This window comes from Amphiura filiformis, chromosome 9 (assembly GCF_039555335.1).
Source record: "Amphiura filiformis chromosome 9, Afil_fr2py, whole genome shotgun sequence".
NCBI lineage: Eukaryota > Metazoa > Echinodermata > Ophiuroidea > Amphilepidida > Amphiuridae > Amphiura > Amphiura filiformis.
Genome location: NC_092636.1, coordinates 56,656,399 through 56,677,204, shown reverse-complemented (window position 1 = coordinate 56,677,204; position 20,806 = coordinate 56,656,399). Strand labels below are relative to the sequence as shown.

At 36.9% G+C, this 20,806-nt stretch overlaps 1 protein-coding gene across 1 annotated transcript in view; it reads left to right on the top strand.

Annotated features, from left to right (window-relative positions):
- LOC140161212 (basement membrane-specific heparan sulfate proteoglycan core protein-like) overlaps positions 1–20,806 on the top strand; it is a 204,387-nt gene that overhangs the window by 153,256 nt on the left and 30,325 nt on the right. The window contains exons 24-45 of the mRNA XM_072184664.1: positions 257–349; positions 559–642; positions 821–859; positions 2,071–2,189; positions 2,368–2,479; positions 2,695–2,808; positions 3,513–3,640; positions 3,904–3,990; positions 12,225–12,354; positions 12,632–12,772; positions 13,239–13,427; positions 13,774–13,866; positions 14,028–14,108; positions 14,370–14,600; positions 15,137–15,250; positions 15,907–16,034; positions 16,466–16,552; positions 16,808–16,872; positions 17,287–17,453; positions 18,651–18,747; positions 19,115–19,206; positions 19,831–19,857. Of these exons, the coding sequence (XP_072040765.1) occupies positions 257–349; positions 559–642; positions 821–859; positions 2,071–2,189; positions 2,368–2,479; positions 2,695–2,808; positions 3,513–3,640; positions 3,904–3,990; positions 12,225–12,354; positions 12,632–12,772; positions 13,239–13,427; positions 13,774–13,866; positions 14,028–14,108; positions 14,370–14,600; positions 15,137–15,250; positions 15,907–16,034; positions 16,466–16,552; positions 16,808–16,872; positions 17,287–17,453; positions 18,651–18,747; positions 19,115–19,206; positions 19,831–19,857 (2,418 nt within the window). The remainder of the gene's footprint in view (positions 1–256; positions 350–558; positions 643–820; positions 860–2,070; positions 2,190–2,367; positions 2,480–2,694; positions 2,809–3,512; positions 3,641–3,903; positions 3,991–12,224; positions 12,355–12,631; positions 12,773–13,238; positions 13,428–13,773; positions 13,867–14,027; positions 14,109–14,369; positions 14,601–15,136; positions 15,251–15,906; positions 16,035–16,465; positions 16,553–16,807; positions 16,873–17,286; positions 17,454–18,650; positions 18,748–19,114; positions 19,207–19,830; positions 19,858–20,806) is intronic.

The window sequence follows — 20,806 nt, the reverse complement described above, 5'->3', positions numbered from 1 at the left end:
AACAACCACCGGTCTAATGCCGACTGATGTTGGTTTTGATGGTATTTTCAGATTGGGTCATCTGACCGGAAGTAGCAACGGATGGTGACCTCCGATGGTCAGATGATTGGATCCAAACATGTTTCAAGTTTCTTTTTTAAGTCTTTCTGTCAGCTCATAGGCATTTTTAATTAAATTATTGGACAAGTCAGCATTGCATTTTTGTTCATTTTGTATCTATGCTTTGATGATATTTAACTCGCCATTTGTGTTGTAGGTGTCTGCATATGGTGGTCTTCTACGCTATACTGTTTCAGTTCAGAGTGAATCTGGAGGATCTTTTGCACAAGAAGCAGATGTCATTATCTATGTAAGTATTCTTAACAGAACTTTTTCATTGATTGATTTTTATTTGGCAAATCAATATATACATCAAACAATTTGTGTGTTGTAAGTTACAAACAAATAATTACGTATGAAATAGGCCTACTTCATAAAAATCTGTTACATACTTGCTCTGTTTCATCATGTTTATTAATTGTTATTGCATTGTCCTTTGTTCAACCTTTGACATTTCAGGGTAATGAGGTAACCCTTTTCTATAGGCATCAACGTATCCCACAACAAGGCGTATTTCAATCCTATGATGTCCGATTCTATGAGGTAAGATTCCATCTCATCATAGTGTTTATTATATTAATAAGAATCTCTTCAGACTTGATTGAAAAGGGACATTTAAGATTCACTGCTGTTTTAAGTCTATTAATCGTGTAACTGTTGTATCCCACTGATACAGAAACCTAAATAGATATTTTTGTTAATGATTTATTTTGCTAATTAGCCTGAAGCTGACAGGAATATAACCACATCAGCAGGAAAGGTAGAGATACACTGAATGAATGAATAAATGAATGAATGAATGAATGAATGACTGGTATTAGTCAATGATATGTGCATTATGTACAGCATGGCAGGATCATATTGTAGCTTGGATTTTGTCTCCCCTACCATACATGCATACAGTATATGGAATAAACAGCCAATTCTAGGGGAGACAAGTAGAGATCCAGCTTATGACATAATGATACTGCGTAGATCATTTCAATATTTTCACATTTCTTTTACAGAAATTTGTTAAAAAACAAAATATTCAAGATGTGTATAGGAAACTACTTTACATTTGTGCTACCATGTCTACACACTTTTTATTTTTTTCATGATGCATGTATGCATTCTTACAGATATAGACAAACATACATAGATTATTGAACAATGAAAAGATATCAATTAAAAACATGTCATTGGTGTTGACGCCTGTTCCTGACAATGAACTTCCATATTTACACCATTCATGCGTATCAGATGCTTAACCCCAAATTATTTATTCACTTCAAACCCACATCATTCCAGTTGCAAATTTGAATGAATGAATTTGTTCTTTTATACCATTTTTAGTCTGCCTGAAAAAGAAATGCATGCATTTCTTTAGATCTTATCCTAACCACCTAAAACTGCATGACCCCATCTTAGATACATCCTACTATAGAAGCATCAGGAACTAGATATTAGAAAAGAAATTCCTGCCAAGAAAGTGCATGCAAATTAGTTAACCCTAACCACCCTGGAGGCTACAAAAGGCTCAGCACAAAGTATTTCTCATGATCCGATTGTGCAATGATCACAAAATTGCTGCACAGGCATCGTACACACTCATAGCTTGTTATCCCCGGTCTTATTCACCACACCTGAGGGGTCAGTGGTTCAAAAATGGTCCAGAGAAATCAACTCTTCTCTTCATCTTCTTTCTTTCTTTATTCCTTCCTTCTTTCCTTCCCCTTCTCCAAAATGCCTCCATGGTGTTACGGTTAAGAGCTAGTCAGTAAAAATATTCCTAAACATCTGAGCATGATTACTAAAGCAGTAGCATGATGTATGTATAGTTATTGTTTGCAACACCAGAAACAATTTTGAACACTTTATGGATTTCTCAAGGCACTGGTCTTTGCATCAAAGTAAAACAATCAACACTACACTCAAATACTCTCACCACACTGCATTTATCTAACTTTTTATTTCTTCTTTCATTTATAGAACTACTGGACTCGTCCTGATGGTCAACCAGCCACTCGCGAATTCCTGATGATGACCCTTGCTGACCTTGAATACATTCTCATCAGAGCTACATACTCATCAGTACCATCTCAAGTCATGTAAGTTGTCCTTCCTGTGGATTGAGCCTAAAAGCTGACATAATTTGAGCTTGAGGTTTGTCTGTAAATTTCAATAGTGTTTTGTCTAACACTCAGTAATCTTACTGCCAACATAGTCGACACAGAATATAATTGTCAGAGTCTTATGAAATTATTCATTGATTTTGATTTGTTTCAGTCTTCGTGATGTCTACATGGATGTTGCTGAACCACGTAACACGGGTAATGAAAGGGCATTTGCTGTGGAACAATGTGCTTGTCCAATTGGCTACGTTGGTCTTTCATGTGAGGTATGTAATAAGTTAATTCTTTTTCTTGAATGTTACCAAATCTGAATACAATATGCTAAAACTTTAAACGTAGAAAATAAATGTATATCGGAATAATATTTGTTTCTTTTTGTTTACTGCACTGTGCCTTATGTAAAACTTTTCATTTTAAAGGACTGTGCTGTAGGCTACCTATTGTTTACTGCTTTAACTTACATGAAACCTTTTATTTGCAGGATTGTGCTGTAGGCTACACCAGAAGCCAAGGTGGTCTGTATATTGGCCTGTGTGAGCCATGCCAGTGTAATGGACATGCAACAGATTGTGATGCCGAATCTGGAGTTTGCAGGGTAGGTGCAAGTACATGTCAATATTTGAAAATAACTGACCAAAGTATCTCATGAACTTGTATTATCATTTTGTGATGGAGTAATTATACTGACTTTCTTGCTATTGATTTTGTTCTGTTCAACTGCTATCTGAAGAACTCATATTAACAACAGGTAAAAAGTGAATCGGTTTTGTCAAATTTGTAAACCTTCACATTGATACCATACCAGGCATGTATCCTGCATACCCATACATTTACTGTTTGCAAAATTCTTCTTTTCAAATTGTGTTTATAAGGTGCCTTGTAGAAGAAAATAAATCCTGCATGTTTTTCACTCATATTTGTTGTGAAATTTAGACAAATTGCATCCAGGCTCTAATTGCTTATCCAACCTATATAAATTGGGCTATTCCAGTTAAAATCCATGCACCCCCTGGAAGACATGACCTTAATCACAGACACAAAGAGTGTAAATTTCAAATAGGTTTACCTGAATGGGTGGCTCTATTTGAAATATACACCACAGGGAGTGTATGGATATAAATTTGAATAGCCAGTTGAATGTTTGCCTTTAAATATCATTCCATAAACTTGAAGAGGCCTCACTGTATCATGTAGTTAATTTATTTAAAGATATCAAAATAAATTGTCAAAAATTCAAATCAAGGTTTGCCATAATTCTAGTGTTATCAATACATTAATATATTACTTTGCATGCTGCAGGCTTGTCAACACAACACTGTAGGAGACCATTGCGACCAATGTGCACCTGGTTACTATGGAAACCCACTCACTGGAACATCCAATGACTGCAGACCTTGTCCATGTCCAATGACCTCTGCTCCCAACCAGTAAGTATGCAGGATTTTCTTGATTTATTTATGAAGTGCTTCAATTTCTTTGTCAGTATTACCATGATTTTTGACATGCTCAACTTTGATGACACAGTTCTTTAGCTCTAATATGTGTACATTTATAGAATGAACTTTGAAGTGGGGAGTACACAGACTCATACTCCAAAACTTTAGGTCAAATCTTAAGCTATGATTGTTAAATGAAGGTTACTGACACCATTTTGGTTCATCGTGTATTTTTCTATTACTTTTTATTACAGATTTTCACCAACATGCTTCATGGATTTTGATAATTTAGTGACATGTGATGCTTGCCCACCAGGATACATTGGCAGGAACTGTGAACAGTAAGTACATTTGTTTTAATTTTTAATCCTTCCTTTTAGATAATTATTTATTTGAGTAACATTTGCTCAATGTGTTAATATTAAGAAGTGCACTGCAAATTTTTATTTAAATAGTTAAAACTTTTTGTCAGGATTGGACTGAAATTCCCAACCGACGCTAAGCTAAGCCACGCAGCAATAATGTGAACAACAAAGAAACGGAATAATGTCACGCAACAAAAGGATTATAATAAATACTTCAAAAAAAAGTTCTCTTATACGCATGAAAAATAAATAAATATCACAATGGCAATAACGGTTAAATATATTATGACTAGTCGGTTAGATGAAACTAAATAATGAGTATACTCAATTTACTTAATCACTCGCGATAAAAAAAAAAATATACCAAGTGCACTTGGAAAGGATACGTTTTAAACGTCGTTACATGACTAGAGTTCCATCACAACGTTGGCAGTTATACAGTGCGTTGAATCCATTCTCAATGATGCCACACACGTAGCCACGCCTAGTTCAACCGACAGTTAATTACATGGAATGCAGAATGTCGACGAAAACAACAGTTCCCAACGTCCAAGTCCAAGAGTAGAGTATACACACCCATGTACGGCTGTATAAATACAATTAATGAATCCGTGACTAGGATTTGTTTTCAAGTTCATATGATAAACTTCACACAATATTCTATCTGGAAGACTATTTCATATTTCCAAATGAGCCACAGAATATACTACTGACTTCTTTCTTTGATTAATGAAAGATATGGAACTTCTTTACAACATGCACACACGGCTAGTTCCACAAGATATGTTTTAAATTCCTGAAGTTTATGTCTCTACAGCAGGATGATTTAAATTGTCAATCTCGACACAAAATTACATGATATGTTCAGCACCAATTTAATTATGTTCAATTTGGAACTTTATACTGAATGCAAAATTTATCACACTATGAAACTCTAAATTTGATTTTCCCGCCAAAACAATAATTTAACTATCACAAGCAAAGCTTTCTTTAAATAACTAATTCATCATTAAATCCACTGTATAATTTACAAACAATATTATTTTACTTACACAAACAATGTCTTATACCAGCATGGTTCTCACAAAGTTGGAAAAGTTAAAGTGTCAGCTTCAACCACGACGACCATTTTAAACTTCGCCAAACCCGACTCAAACACAAGGCACAAATTAGCTTCTATTGCTGATTCTAGCTTCCATAAGACCTGGTATATCTTTCTGTATGAAGCATCGCAAACTGGTAAAGCCTTTTTAGCCATATGATGTTAGTATAGAGAAATATCCATCATGCTGAATAAAACAACATTTCACTTCCTCAGTGAAATGGGCAGCAGATCTTATCTCAATCAGATGTTAAAATTGAATGCCCAGATTTCCTGTGAACATGCATCCACCAAGCCAAAGACTAATTTACATGACACACAAAAATCTGAATATTGACAATACCTAAAGAATTGTCCACAAAAGAAATGGACTGACCTAGAATCCAGGTCTGACCACTACATACAATACACACACACATCTAGATTACAAGCTTCAGTGCACATACCTGCAACTAGATTTAAGGGATCATGACATTAAGGTGAAATACCCAGAAAACAATCCACTTTTATTTTAAGGGATCAACTCCAATTATGACATTTACCTCCCCCCTTAAACAAATTGTGGCTACACAATTTTCATATAACACACAATCACCACTTAAAAATAAGTGGATTTACATTTTCCACAACTTACCATCTACCACTTAACCTTAAGCGGATTTACAGTTGTAACTGTGACCTGTCTTCACCAAGAAGATATATACTCAAAATTACTTTTCACATGACTCTTACCTTCTCCAATGTACATTGCACAAATTCTACCTTTGAATTTCCAATGCTACACAAAAATACACATCACCTTATTCATGTGAAATCCTGCTCATGTAGTCTGCGCCAATGTTGTCACTTCCCTTGATTGCCTCAATCCTGTAGTGATATGGTTGCAATGACAATGCCCAGCGCATTATCCGACCATTTGCAACTTTGGAACGCTTCACACATAGCAGTGGTTGATGATCTGTTTCTAAGACAAAGTCTCGTCCGTACAAATAAAGTTCTAACTTGCGAATTGCCCATACAACGGCAAGACATTCTTTCTCCATTATCGCATATCCTCTCTGTGCTTTGTTCAACTTCTTACTTAAATATGCAAGTGGAAATTTGACACCTTCGAACTCCTGGAACAGGACAGCTCCGATCGCTACATCACTTGCATCTGTGCGTAGAATGAATTGACGATGGAAGTCTGGTAGATGTAGAATGGGTGCTTTTCCAAGCATACTCTTGAGGGTCTGAAATGCTACTTCTTGGCTTCTCTCCCAGTTGATTTTAGTTGGTTCACCAGCTTTCGTCTTGTCTGTCAATGGTACCGCTATGGCTCCAAAGTTCGGAATGTACTGCCTGTAGAAACCGGCAAGACCCAAAAACGACTTCAGCTGTGTTTTGGTCACAGGACGTGGAGCCTTCTGTATGACCTCCAACTTATCTAGATTTGGATGACGACATCCCTTCTCAACAGTATGACCTAGGAATTCGACACGTTCAAAGCCGATATAGCACTTTGAAGGTTTAGCAGTCAAGTTTGCATCTCTAAGCCTCTTCATAAGTTCATTCAATTTCTCCAAGTGTTCTTCCCAAGTGACTGTATACACTAATATGTCATCTATGTAGTTTACTACTTTGTCAAGATTGTTCAACAGTTTCCTCATAATTCTAGAAAATGTCGCAGGAGCGCGTTGGCGAGCCCGAGCGGCATTCTCCGGTATTGATACAACTGATCAAAAGCAAGGAATGAGTAAGCGGTTTGGCATTCTCAGTCAGTGGAACTTGCCAATAACCCTTACTGAGGTCTAACTTTGAGAAATACTGTGCATCTCCCAATTGGTCAAAGATTTCTTGAGGAGAAGAATCCCCTCTGCGTCAAATTCGTAATCGCATTAATTTTGCGAGTGTCACAACATATTCGATTCTTACCATCTGCTTTCTTGACGACAACCAGCGGCGATGCATATGGACTAGTTGATGGTTCGATCACATCCAACTCCAACATTGTTTTGATTTCCTCCTTCACCGAGTCTCGTAAGGCATATGGAATAGGATATGGCTTAGTGCGAACCGTGTACTATCCGTAAGTTTGATATCATGCGAACCTAGATGAGTAAACCCTGGTTTGTCGGTTAGTACACTACTATAGTTACCTAACAATCTCTTCACTTCCAAACTCTGCTCTTCTGTCAAGTCTTGGTTGATATGTACATCAGCTATGGTTTCTTCAGCCTGAAAAGATGGAATCTGTAGAAGATCTTCATTTGTCAAAGACACATCATCTTCCTCTGACATTTCTGACTCTTCTTGTACTTCACTTTCAATGATGGCACTACACGCAATCTGTAAAAGACCAGCCACTACCTTGGATGGTTGATCAGTATCTCTACTGAAAATACTTCTTCAGTAAATTTGCATGAAATGTCTTCACCTTGGTACCGAAATCCACCTTGTAATCCATACTACCTACTTTACCTACCACAGGAAATGGACCCTTCCAATGTAATAGAAGTTTGTTATGGTCTGTAGGGAGCAACAACAATACCTCATCTCCGACATCAAATTTCCGAGCCTTAGCCTTTCTGTCATAGTACATCTTGTACTTACCTTGAGACTTCTTCATTTCTTTCCTAGCAAGATCACATGTTTTCTGCAACCTATCCTGCAGATCCAGAACATACTCAAATGTGGTCTTGGTTTCTGGTTCTTCTATCTGACCTGTCCAGAACTCCTTTAACATACCAAGAGGACCTCTCACAGATCGACCATACAAAAGATCAAACGGAGAAAACCCAGTACTAGCATGAGGGGTTTCTCTGTGCATAAAAAGTAATGCATTGATATACCTATCCCAATCACGAGGGGCGTTCTTCACACATCTTTCTCAGAGAAGCTTTCAACACACCATTGAACCTTTCACACATCCCATTTGTCATTGGATGCCAAGCAGTTGTGGTTAACTGGCGGATAGATAACAATCTATTGACTTCAGCCATCACTTCAGACGTGAATTGCCTACCTTGATCACTAAGCACTTCACGAGGAAAACCAACTCTGGAATAAATATCCAGCAGTGCCTCTGCTACTGATATCGAATCTATGTTACGAAGCGGAACTGCCTCAGGAAACCGAGTAGCGTAATCCACTACTGTAAGGATAAAACGGTGACCTCGTTCTGTAGACGGAAAAATAGGACCAACAAGATCCATCGCTATACGACTGAATGGAACATCGATGATCGGCATACTACCAAGAGGAACCTTTGTTACTCTACCTTTGGGAAATGTTCGCTGACAGATATCACATGATCTACACAATCTACCAATGTCTGCTTGTGCACCAGGCCAAAAGAAATGTTTCAAGACCTTGAGAGTGGTTTTATTCACACCAGCATGTCCTCCTAAGAGCGTTTCATGAGCCAACTTCATAACTTGCATCCGAAATGGTTGAGGAACAACAACTTGGTTGAGACTTTCACCAAAGTTGACAGATGGAGACTGAAATTCACGGAACAAAATACCATCCTTACACACAAACTTTGATGTACCACCACAACGACTCACCTTTACTTCACCCGATTCTGCTAACTCGCAAATCTTATTCAAACTTGGATCATCAGCCTGAGCCTTTTGCAACTCATCAGCAGAAATAATCTCAGTAACTACCTTTGGTACCTTAAGAGCTTTCTTGAGTTTCTCACTTGCCACCTTTTGACTACGAGTTTGTACAGCGTTCATCACATTACTAACTTCACCATGGACCTCGTCATCTGTGTTTACACTTGACTGACAACGTGGTTTCCAATCAGGATCAGGATCCTTAGGTTCACGTACCCCACGGAGATTATTACCCAAAATCAAATCATACACAGGATTATTCATCACCAGAGCATGAACATGACCAGTGAAATATGGTGTATCAACATCCAGACATGCAACAGGAAAAGTTCTCACCGTACCATCAATAAGACGACATTTGTCATATACTCCAGTAAATTTCTCTTCTGGCACAAGTCTCTTCCTTACAGCTACTGCATCACACCCTGAATCTCTCATCACCTGAACCCCCTTACTACCAAGAAAACCTTGAACGACCGGCATATCCTCTACTAAATTATCACTACACGCAGCACTCGCAAGAGGAAGTTTATGACCACAAGACATCGTTACATACGCATCGTCTGATTTCACACCTTCACCATACATTTCATTTGAGACCAGCACACAAGAAGATGCAGTCTGCACTCTGTTCTGTCCACAAGACTCGCAACTACATGCAGTGCAAAGAGAAGATGAAGTATCAGTCTGATTTAACTTCTTACCTTGTTTACCTGATTTGTGTCCATGTGATGCACTTCCCTGTAAACTAGCAGCTTTCAAAGTAGGTCTAGTCTTGGCGATAACAGTCTTTAGCTATGTGTCCTACTTTGTCACAAATAAAACACCTTCGTTGGTTACCTCCAGTATTCGTACTTTGCTTTGGATTAGTACCATGAGTGGGAGGGGTAGTGTTAGTCTTCTTACCTGAAGATTGTTGACCCTTTTGATGTGGTAACTTACCACCAAAGGAAGCATTCCATCCACCTCTCGCTTCTATGTACTGTTCAGCCAATTGAGTCATTTCGGCAACATTTTTAGGTCTCCTTTCTTTTAAGAACAACGCCATGTCTTTGTTACAACCAGCGACAAATTGCTCACGAATTAACAAGTCCGATAACCCAGCAAAATTCTTGTTTACAGCAGCCAGTTCTACCCACCTAATCAGATAGTTCTCCAATCTTGTTGCGAACTGTGGAGCACTTTCTGTTTGTTCAGGTTTAGCTGAGCGGAACTTACTTCTAAATCCATCTTCGGTCATTTGATACGCTTTGAGTAATTCAGATTTTAGAACATCATAAGTATCAGTTGGTGCAAGCCTAGCATAAGTATCTAAACCCTTCCCATGCAACAATGCACTAAGATTTAAAGCCCAGTCATCCCTTTTCCATTTATTTGATTCCGCATTACCTTTCAAATCTTTGTAAGTAAGCATCAATGTCATCCTTGTCCTCACGGAATTCCGGCAATTTGGGGATTTTTGCTTTACCCTGGCCTGCAGATGCATGTTCCGTTTTAATGCCCTTAGCTGCATTTTCTTTCCTTAGTTCCTCAATTCTTAATTGCAATACAAGTGCCTCTTTCTCATATACGCGCTGTGCTGCACGTTCATCTCGCGCAAGGTCACGCTGCGTCTTGACAAATTGTTTTAGGTCCTCCCCTGTATAACCCATCTTTTCTCCTGACAAAGTTAATTTATCAGTATCCATGATTGGGAACAATGAATGCAATAGGCGCAACCAGAAATTCAATGCACAAATCGTATATAGAAGCAGAATTGCAAATGAGCCTATTGAACCTGAATACCCTGCTGACACTATTTTGACACAACCAAACACTCTTCCAACAATGCGCAGAAATACGGACAAAATAGTCATCAATCTTGTTCACAAAATAACTGGTAACTTTTGCTATTAGCTTTGTTTTTTTATCCCGGACGAGCCCCCACAAATGTCAGGATTGGACTGAAATTCCCAACCGACGCTAAGCTAAGCCACGCAGCAATAATGTGAACAACAAAGAAAGCGGAATAATGTCACGCAAACAAAAGGATTATAATAAATACTTCAAAAAAAGTTCTCTTATACGCATGAAAAATAAATAAATATCACAATGGCAATAACGGTTAAATATATTATGACTAGTCGGTTAGATGAAACTAAATAATGAGTATACTCAATTTACTTAATCACTAAAAAAAAAAAAAAAAATATACCAAGTGCACTTGGAAAGGATACGTTTTAAACGTCGTTACATGACTAGAGTTCCATCACAACGTTGGCAGTTATACAGTGCGTTGAATCCATTCTCAATGATGCCACACACGTAGCCACGCCTAGTTCAACCGACAGTTAATTACATGGAATGCAGAATGTCGTGAAAACAACAGTTCCCAACGTCCAAGTCCAAGAGTAGAGTATACACACCCATGCGGCTGTATAAATACAATTAATGAATCCGTGACTAGGATTTGTTTTCAAGTTCATATGATAAACTTCACACAATATTCTATCTGGAAGACTATTTCATATTTCCAAATGAGCCACAGAATATACTACTGACTTCTTTCTTTGATTAATGAAAGATATGGAACTTCTTTACAACATGCACACACGGCTAGTTCCACAAGATATGTTTTAAATTCCTGAAGTTTATGTCTCTACAGCAGGATGATTTAAATTGTCAATCTCGACACAAAATTACATGATATGTTCAGCACCAATTTAATTATGTTCAATTTGGAACTTTATACTGAATGCAAAATTTATCACACTATGAAACTCTAAATTTGATTTTCCATAAAACAATAATTTAACTATCACAAGCAAAGCTTTCTTTAAATAACTAATTCATCATTAATTCCACTTTATAATTTACAAACAATATTATTTTACTTACACGAACAATGTCTTATACCAGCATGGTTCTCACAAAGTTGGAAAAGTTAAAGTGTCAGCTTCAACCACGACGACCATTTTAAACTTCGCCAAACCCGACTCAAACACAAGACACAAATTAGCTTCTATTGCTGATTCTAGCTTCCATAAGACCTGGTATATCTTTCTGTATGAAGCATCGCAAACTGGTAAAGCCTTTTTAGCCATATGATGTTAGTATAGAGAAATATCCATCATGCTGAATAAAACAACATTTCACTTCCTCAGTGAAATGGGCAGCAGGTCTTATCTCAATCAGATGTTAAAATTGAATGCCCAGATTTCCTGTGAACATGCATCCACCAAGCCAAAGACTAATTTACATGACACACAAAAATCTGAATATTGACAATACCTAAAGAATTGTCCACAAAAGAAATGGACTGACCTAGAATCCAGGTCTGACCACTACATACAATACACACACACATCTAGATTACAAGCTTCAGTGCACATACCTGCAACTAGATTTAAGGGATCATGACATTAAGGTGAAATACCCAGAAAACAATCCACTTTTATTTTAAGGGATCAACTCCAATTATGACACTTTTCAACATACCTTGACAAGTTATTTTATTTCATCTTCAGATGTGAGCCTCCATATTTTGGTAACCCATTGACGCCTGGTGATTCCTGCCAACGAGGTGATGAGTGCAACTGTGATTCACGTGGTAGCTACAGCACAAGATGTGAAAGAGATGGAAGCTGTCAGTGCAAGGTATGAAAAAAAGATTAAAACAATAAGTGGGTCCAGAATGAATCCTTGGGGAATTTTGCATGGACGTTGGGCTCAAATTTGACCTAAAATGTTTCAAAAATAAAAATAAGTAAACTCTGGAAAATCACTGAAGGTCAGAAGTCAATACCAGAATCTAAATGTTAATGTATACCGAAGATGAAAGTTCAAATTGTTTATTTCTCTTGATTCTGTTTAAAAAAAGACTAAATTGCCAGTAATACATGTATGATTGTAACTCTTTTTATATTTCTTGTAGCTTGGAGTTGAAGGACAAAGCTGTAGTAATTGCAAATTTGGTTATTTCAACTTGGCAGCCAGGAATGAGGATGGTTGTATGACTTGCTTCTGCTCAGGAGTAACCAATGAATGCTACAGCTCCAACTACTACAGAGATCAGGTGAGAATAGACTTCAAACCAGGGAAAAAAGTATGATTGGGAAATGAGAGTAGGCTTTGTCAATAGTACGGCTATGCAAGCCACTATTCATATGTCCTAGAACAACCAGCCACATACGTTGCACAAGAATGCCTACTGTAAGCTCTAATGATTGTGTGTTTTTAGCACACAGAACCCTGATGGTGGCACCAATACATGTGTCAAAATTTTGGTTCCCAGTTGTTTCTTTCATCCATGCTTTATATCTTGCTAATGATAACCAGCCACTTTCTGGTTCAAACCACAATATTTTGGATATTAAAACCAACTTACAGAATATACATCTGTTCATGCAAAATCACAATTTTAATAAACATATTTTGAAATAAATCAGCAATACTTCAGTTTTTCATATGGAGAGATTCTATTTTGGGCAAGTATATATACAAGCCTTTGAAGTAACATCTGTACACTTTTGTGTCCACAGCTTCGTCTGACATTCACCCATCCATCTGACCCTAAGAGTGTAATGCTAAGGAACAGACAAGGTTCAACCACTATCTCCAATGGTTTTGTTGTTAACCCAGCCACCAATGAGATCACATACAGGGCATTTGATCAACTCCCAAGAAGTACATTCTTCTGGAGTCTGCCTCCCAGATTTAGGGGTGATCAGGTAAGAGTTGCTATGCCATTTAAAATCTACTCTTCCACTGTGGAAGATTTAGCTAATGTCTTCCACATAGGGATATCTGTTTCAAATAGAATAGACAGAAACTTTCATTTGAAATACTCACCACCATATTGCACATTTTTCTTCCCTGTAGAATGCAGCGATTAAGAGTGATATCAAGCAACTTTTAGACATGGCTACCATAATATTTTTGCTTTCAAAATCCAAACAAAGTCCTTAAATATGGGTTTCCAACTGATACCAATATCTCCTAGTTCTAAATTTGTGACTCTCATATAGTAACAATATATTATTTTGATGATAACATTGCAATTTGTTTTGTTGACAGGTGTCTGCTTATGGTGGTTATTTGAGGTATACTATTTCATATGAGGTCGGAACAGGTGGAAATATGTACAGAGATAATGATGTGGAAATCAAGGTGAGTTACTAATGATATATGAAAATAACTTATTCAAACAATTGACTCTTTGCACGGTCAACTCATAATGGTGTCCTAGCCGCGAAATGTGTGTACGCTTGGACAACAACTCAAGTTTTCAAACTAATAATTGAATTGTGTTTAATTCTTGTCAATTACAGGGTAATGACATCACTCTTATATACACTGGAGTAGACCTTCAACCCAGAGAGACCAGGACAATTCAAATTCCTATCCATGAGGTATGTCAACATACAGTGCTTCTACTCAAATATATTACAAAAATATTCATCCTATTAAAAATAAGTTTAGATACTATAAACAAAAAATTCCATTTGATTGATTGTGTATTTACTAAAGACAAAGTTGATGAAGCCAGTAAATGCATGCTCAACAGTTGGATGAGGTTAATCCGTCATGTGTATCAATCTTTCATAATTTTCAAATATGTTTTGATAAGTGTATAGTCTCTCTCATCTCCGTTCATTCTTTTTCCCCAACAGTCTTCCTTCCAAAGACCAGACCAGAACCCAGCCACCAGAGAACATTTATTGATGGCCTTAGCTGATCTGGAGTATATCTTGATCCGTTCCACATACCACACAGATGTGACAGAGAGTGATCTGCGTGACGTCATGTTGGATATCGCTGTGCCACAAGACACGCAGCAATCCAATGCATACGAGGTGGAACAGTGTCGCTGTCCAGAGGGATATATTGGCTTGTCATGCGAGGTAAGTCAACGCAACCAAAGTTGTTCTCTCAGTCGATGATGCATAATTGCTATTAATGAACTATTAACCTATCAATCAGAACTAATTGTAAAAATTATATTTGATCAGTACATTACATACAAAGATTAAATTTATCAACAAGTTAATTAATAGATATTTTATTATAATAATATGGAACGATAACTTATCAATGGTCAATCAAAATATTGAACAAAAATTGGCTTAAGTGGTCAAGAAATGTTTTCATTATAAATTTCAGCATATGTTATGCTGTTAGCATGTTGATTAACATAGAGCGAGTAAAATTTTTACAATTCTTTTCCCATTTTTTTGTTGAAATTTAGGGTTTTCAAGTAAAAATCGCTCAAATTGCACAATGTCTAGCCAGTAGCTATTTTCAAAAATGTCAGCACCTTCAACTTTCTATTAAATCAAGGTGTTATATAAAGACTTGTTATGTTACAATATAGAGACTTAGCTTGAAGAAGGAAATCCATCACCATGTTTCTAACTTGTTTGTTTTGTGATCTTTATAGGACTGTGCACCAGGATTCACCCGATCTGAAGGAGGTCTGTACCTAGGTACCTGTGTGCGTTGTGAATGTAATGGTCATACTGATACCTGTAATCCTGAGACTGGAGTCTGTACTGTAAGTGTTATGTCATTCTTCAGGGTTTCTGCATGATGATATACAACATATGCTGGATTTCAAGTGTCTAGATACTAAATTTGACTCAGTGTATTAGATATACAGGGTTCCCAACCACTCAGGGAAATCAGGGAAAATGAAAATCTATTTTTTCCAGACAGAGGAAGCTCAGGGAAATTGAGAAAAACAGCAAAAATCAGAGAAAACTCATGGAATTTCAGTGGCCAAGAGGGCAGTTATTTTTTTGTCATACTTCGACCTGTACTACAACCGTTCAGCTATAAATAGATCATATTTCATACTTTCGGAAAGAATTCCCCCTTCTCTTTCTCTAGGTAGTCTAAATCTAAATCTAAACAGTAGATTCGTTTCAAACAGTCCACAACCTGATACGATCTTGGTAAAGTGGAAATATTTCACATTTCTCATGAAAATTTGTCAGGGAAATGTCAAGAAATTTCGTTTTTGTGCAATGCTGGGAACCTGATATATCTCATAATTAACTTTTGAATTTTAAAAGCAGTATCATCTGAAAAACAAATCAAATGAAACCTTAAGTTTGGATAAGTTGGCCATGATAAACTTCTCAATATACAAGTATTATTTCCTCGCCAATGTTTCCATATATTTATCCTTTTTATCTTAATGCTTTCCAGGATTGTCTACACAACACTGCTGGAGAACATTGTGAAGTATGCCTTCCAGGCTTCTCTGGTAACCCGTCAACTGGCACTATTAATGACTGCCGCAAATGCCGATGCCCACTGGAGATTTCTTCCAACCAGTGAGTTATTATTTATTTATTATTATGTCAAGGCTAATCATTAAGAGCAGCTATCCATAACTAGGTATTGCTGACGAGTTGGCATCAATATAGCAGTTTACCTTCCGCTTAAAGCTCTGCATATCCTGATTAGACACAATATGTTCAGGACATTGCATATGTTGCCTGATAAGGGCAGAAATCATATCTTGTGGCTGACCAAGTTAGATCTGGGAAATATATCACAGCAAGGTCATGTGATCTGACAGATGGCCGAAGGAGTGCATCAACTATATGAGGCTATATGTTACATTGATTTATCAAATTCTATCTTATCAGTTTGGATTTTAACAATGCACATATAATTTGTCATTTTTTGTTCTATATTTTTATCTCATTAAAAAAAAACCCATTTTAACAAAAGAAAAAAAATGTTGATTTCATTTGATCAGGTTCTCTGTGAGCTGTTTCTTGGATAGCGATGGTCGTCAGACATGTGGAGAATGCCAAGTAGGCTACCAAGGACGTGACTGTGGAGAGTAAGTATGATGCTCCTCAAAAGCAAACATTGGTCCATGCATATTAATTGAATGTCAATTTTAATATATCATCAACAGTGATTTTCATTTTGCTGCCTTCCTCATTTTCAAAGTGCCAAAAGCGAATGGTTTGGTTTGAATGTTCTTTATTAAAATTAAATTTTGTCATATAATTAAATTGCAAAAATACATAAGTATTATTTTGTCTAACCTTTATGTTTATTTGGATTTTTATCTGTTTTTTGCCTAACCCAGCTGTGCCCCAGGTTATACTGGCAACCCAAGGGTCCCTGGAGGAAGCTGTGCTCCATCTGGTGGCAGTAAGTGTTTCTATTTGTTTTTTAAATGGGCTATTCTATTTAAAATCCACTCTACCCCTGTACCACAGGGGAGTATGAATTTCAAATGGATGAACATATTGGGCAGCTTCGTTTGATTGTCATACACCCTCTGAGAGATATTCAACTTGAAACTTTTGCAGAAGGAGGGTGAGTTTCAAATAGAGTTGGTTAATGTGCTAATTCCATTTGAAATTCATACTCTCTTGGTGGAAGATATTTCCAAAATCTTCCACAGGGGGAGTGTGGACTTTAAATGTATTAGCTCAATATACATTGTTGTGTTTCTTGAAAAGTATGACAAGTATGCAGATTTATTATTAAATCAGACTTTTAGTTAGCAGCATGTCATGAAACAATACTAGTTCTGAAAACGTTTTCACCTCTTGTTTTCAGGAATACCTGATGTCACTGTGACACCAACTCGAATGACATCGGTTATTGGTTCCAGCGCCACAATGAGATGTGATATTGAAGGATCTTACACACGCATAGAATGGGGCAGAGCTGATGGTCGTGAACTACCTGATAGAGCAGTCACATTGCCTGATTACAGTCTGAAGGTATGATGGTGTTCCACAGGGGTCATAGTGGGTCCATTGATAACATAATATAGCCCAGTCATGTGATGTAAACTGGTGCTGATGGTAGGTATCTACCTGATAGAGTAGTCACATTGCTTGATTACAGTCTGAAGGTATGATGGTGTTCCACAGGGGTCATAGTGGGTCCATTGATAACATAATATAGCCCAGTTATGTGATGTAAACTGGTGCTGATGGTAGGTATCTACCTGATAGAGTAGTCACATTGCTTGATTACAGTCTGAAGGTATGATGGTGTTCCACAGGGGTCATAGTGGGTCCATTGATAACATAATATAGCCCAGTCATGTGATGTAAACTGGTGCTGATGGTAGGTATCTACCTGATAGAGTAGTCACATTGCTTGATTACAGTCTGAAGGTATGATGGTGTTCCACAGGGGTCATAAGTGGGTCCATTGATAACATAATATAGCCCAGTTATGTGATGTAAACTGGTGCTGATGGTAGGTATCTACCTGATAGAGTAGTCACATTGCTTGATTACAGTCTGAAGGTATGATGGTGTTCCACAGGGGTCATAGTGGGTCCATTGATAACATAATATAGCCCAGTCATGTGATGTAAACTGGTGCTGATGGTAGGTATCTACCTGATAGAGTAGTCACATTGCTTGATTACAGTCTGAAGGTATGATGGTGTTCCACAGGGGTCATAGTGGGTCCATTGATAACATAATATAGCCCAGTCATGTGATGTAAACTGGTGCTGATGGTAGGTATCTACCTGATAGAGCAGTCACATTGCTTGATTACAGTCTGAAGGTATGATGGTGTTCCACAGGGGTCATAGTGGGTCCATTGATAACATAATATAGCCCAGTCATGTGATGTAAACTGGTGCTGATGGTAGGTATCTACCTGATAGAGCAGTCACATTGCTTGATTATAGTGTGTATGGAAAGAGCTATGGTGTTCCAAAGGGGTCGTTAAGTGGGCCTATTGATAACATAATGTACCCCAGTCATAAAACTGATGGTAATGTGCACAGTGTACACGGTACAACAAATCGTCAAAGCTTCATGCTGTTACTGAAATTAAAAACTAATAGGTGATTTACAGTTTGAATGTTAACATATTTAGATCACCACAATAAATATGCAAATGATTTTGTGAGATGTAATAAATTTACAAATAATTTGTGTATGTATTTTCAGATAAGCAATATCCAGGCTGGAGATGAAGGCGTCTATGTGTGTACAGTTTACAATGAGTATGGATCCAATTATGCCGAGTGTACATTGCAGGCTGTTGGTAAGTTAATTGCCTTTGGATGTATATTTGTAAATGATGAACTTGAAATGCATTTATTTCGTAACTGATCCAATGCCGTATTTGTTTCAAAGTTCCAGCCTAAGAATGTCCAGTTTCTGTGAGACACGCCAGGCCCCTAGAGACATGTAAAGGAGATATATGGAATGTGAAAATGTCTGTTTTTCTACTTAGAAAAATACAATTTCAAGTTATTTTGAAGATCAGCAGTGTACCTCTGGGTGCATAATCTTTCAAATGTAAGGTATACAAGTCGAACACCAATACCAACAAAGAGCATCAAACAACAACTCCAAAAGAAGCACAATTTTGTATTTTGTAATATGTTATTAAACTGTTTCTCATATAGGTTCTCAGATGCAAGTTATCGTTGAAGAGCCCAAGATTATGGAGGTATCAGAAGGCTCATCTGTCACATTTGTATGCCGTGGAATCAGCCAGGTCAGTTAACAGAAAAAAGCTTTCATTTATGTTCATCTCAAATATCATTTCTTTTCATTAAGAATCCAGAAATTCATCAACCATATCATAGAACAGATTTACATTATCATCAACATTGACTTGAATACTGTCGAAAAGAATTTGTAAATATTAAAGGCTTAGTGAGGATAGATTGGGGGATACGTTCATCAAAAATTGGATTTGAAGATGGGTTATTACGATGATCCTGAAAGTGACAACAATAGAGAGTAGAAACCAACTTGTGTGTATTTTAATCATAATTCATAGTATGGACTGATTTAAGGGGGTCTGGGGGGGTGATAACATTTCAATATTCATCCTCATCACTGACCAACAAGACATTGGGCTGTCTTCCAGTTGAAATCCATACACCCCCTGTGAATAATATCACCTTAATTTTCTACACAGGTGGTGTGGATTTCAAATGGGAGTCGCCCATTTAGGTAACTCCATTTGAAATTCACACTCCCTGTGTGGAAGATTAAATTCATGTATTCAATAGGGGGTGTATGGATTTCATCTGGAATAGCCTGTTTTCAGATATGAGATCAACACATTATTGACACACCATCCATTTTTAAAATTCACATTTTGTGTTTGCAGTTTGATTACCTTCCACAATATGAACCAGTAAGTTATCATTCCATTCCAAAGCAAGCAACCGCATTGTTGTCAGTGCTGTGGGGCTGCCGGATATCATCAACCGCATGTGGTTGCAAAAAAATTATACACATTTTGTTTGTTTTCTATTATTATTATATTATTTATCGATGTCATTGCTTACTTGTTATTATTTGCTTTGAAATGGCACCAACATATAAAAGCTTTGGTACGCCATTCTAGAAATTTGCATATTCTCTGATATTGTGGATGTTTATAAATAAATTGAGAAAGAAGTTGGTCCTAATTGTACAGTTTTACTGTTGTATGAAACATGCAATTAAGCAGATACATTGATTGCAAAACATTTCTTTCTTCAATCAGAATCATTTTAAAACAACAACACAAGACTATATTTACATGATTTGTTTGAAATTTTATTAATTGCCACAGAAATATGCAAATATCTTGAATCATGACATAAATGAAATAAATTGTTTCACCTGAATTCGCAAAATCTATGAACACACCAAAATATAAAGTATTGATGTTCTATGTCTTTGTGAAACAATATATTTCTTTGTAAAACAAAACTATATGCAATTTTGAAATTGTTTTACTGCTTACCCGTTCCTTATTGTTTTCCTCATAATCCAACCATAGTTGTCAATCCTCACATTTTCATCATTCATTCCAAGTATACAAATCATCCTTTTCATGTCATCTTTCATCCTCCAAAAATTACATCTTCATCTTAATATTTTCCACCAACCAAACTAGTCAACCTAACCCTACCAAGTTTCCTTTTCTCTGCAGTACTGTATTTGAAGTTATATATCTACAGTTATATATATACAGATATGTATCAGTACTTGCATTTTGTCATACGATATAAGAATAAGTATTAAGCACTTTTCTATCCAGTTATCCTAAACAGCAGATGCAGATATATTCTAAGTCATATAATGGGGTTATCATA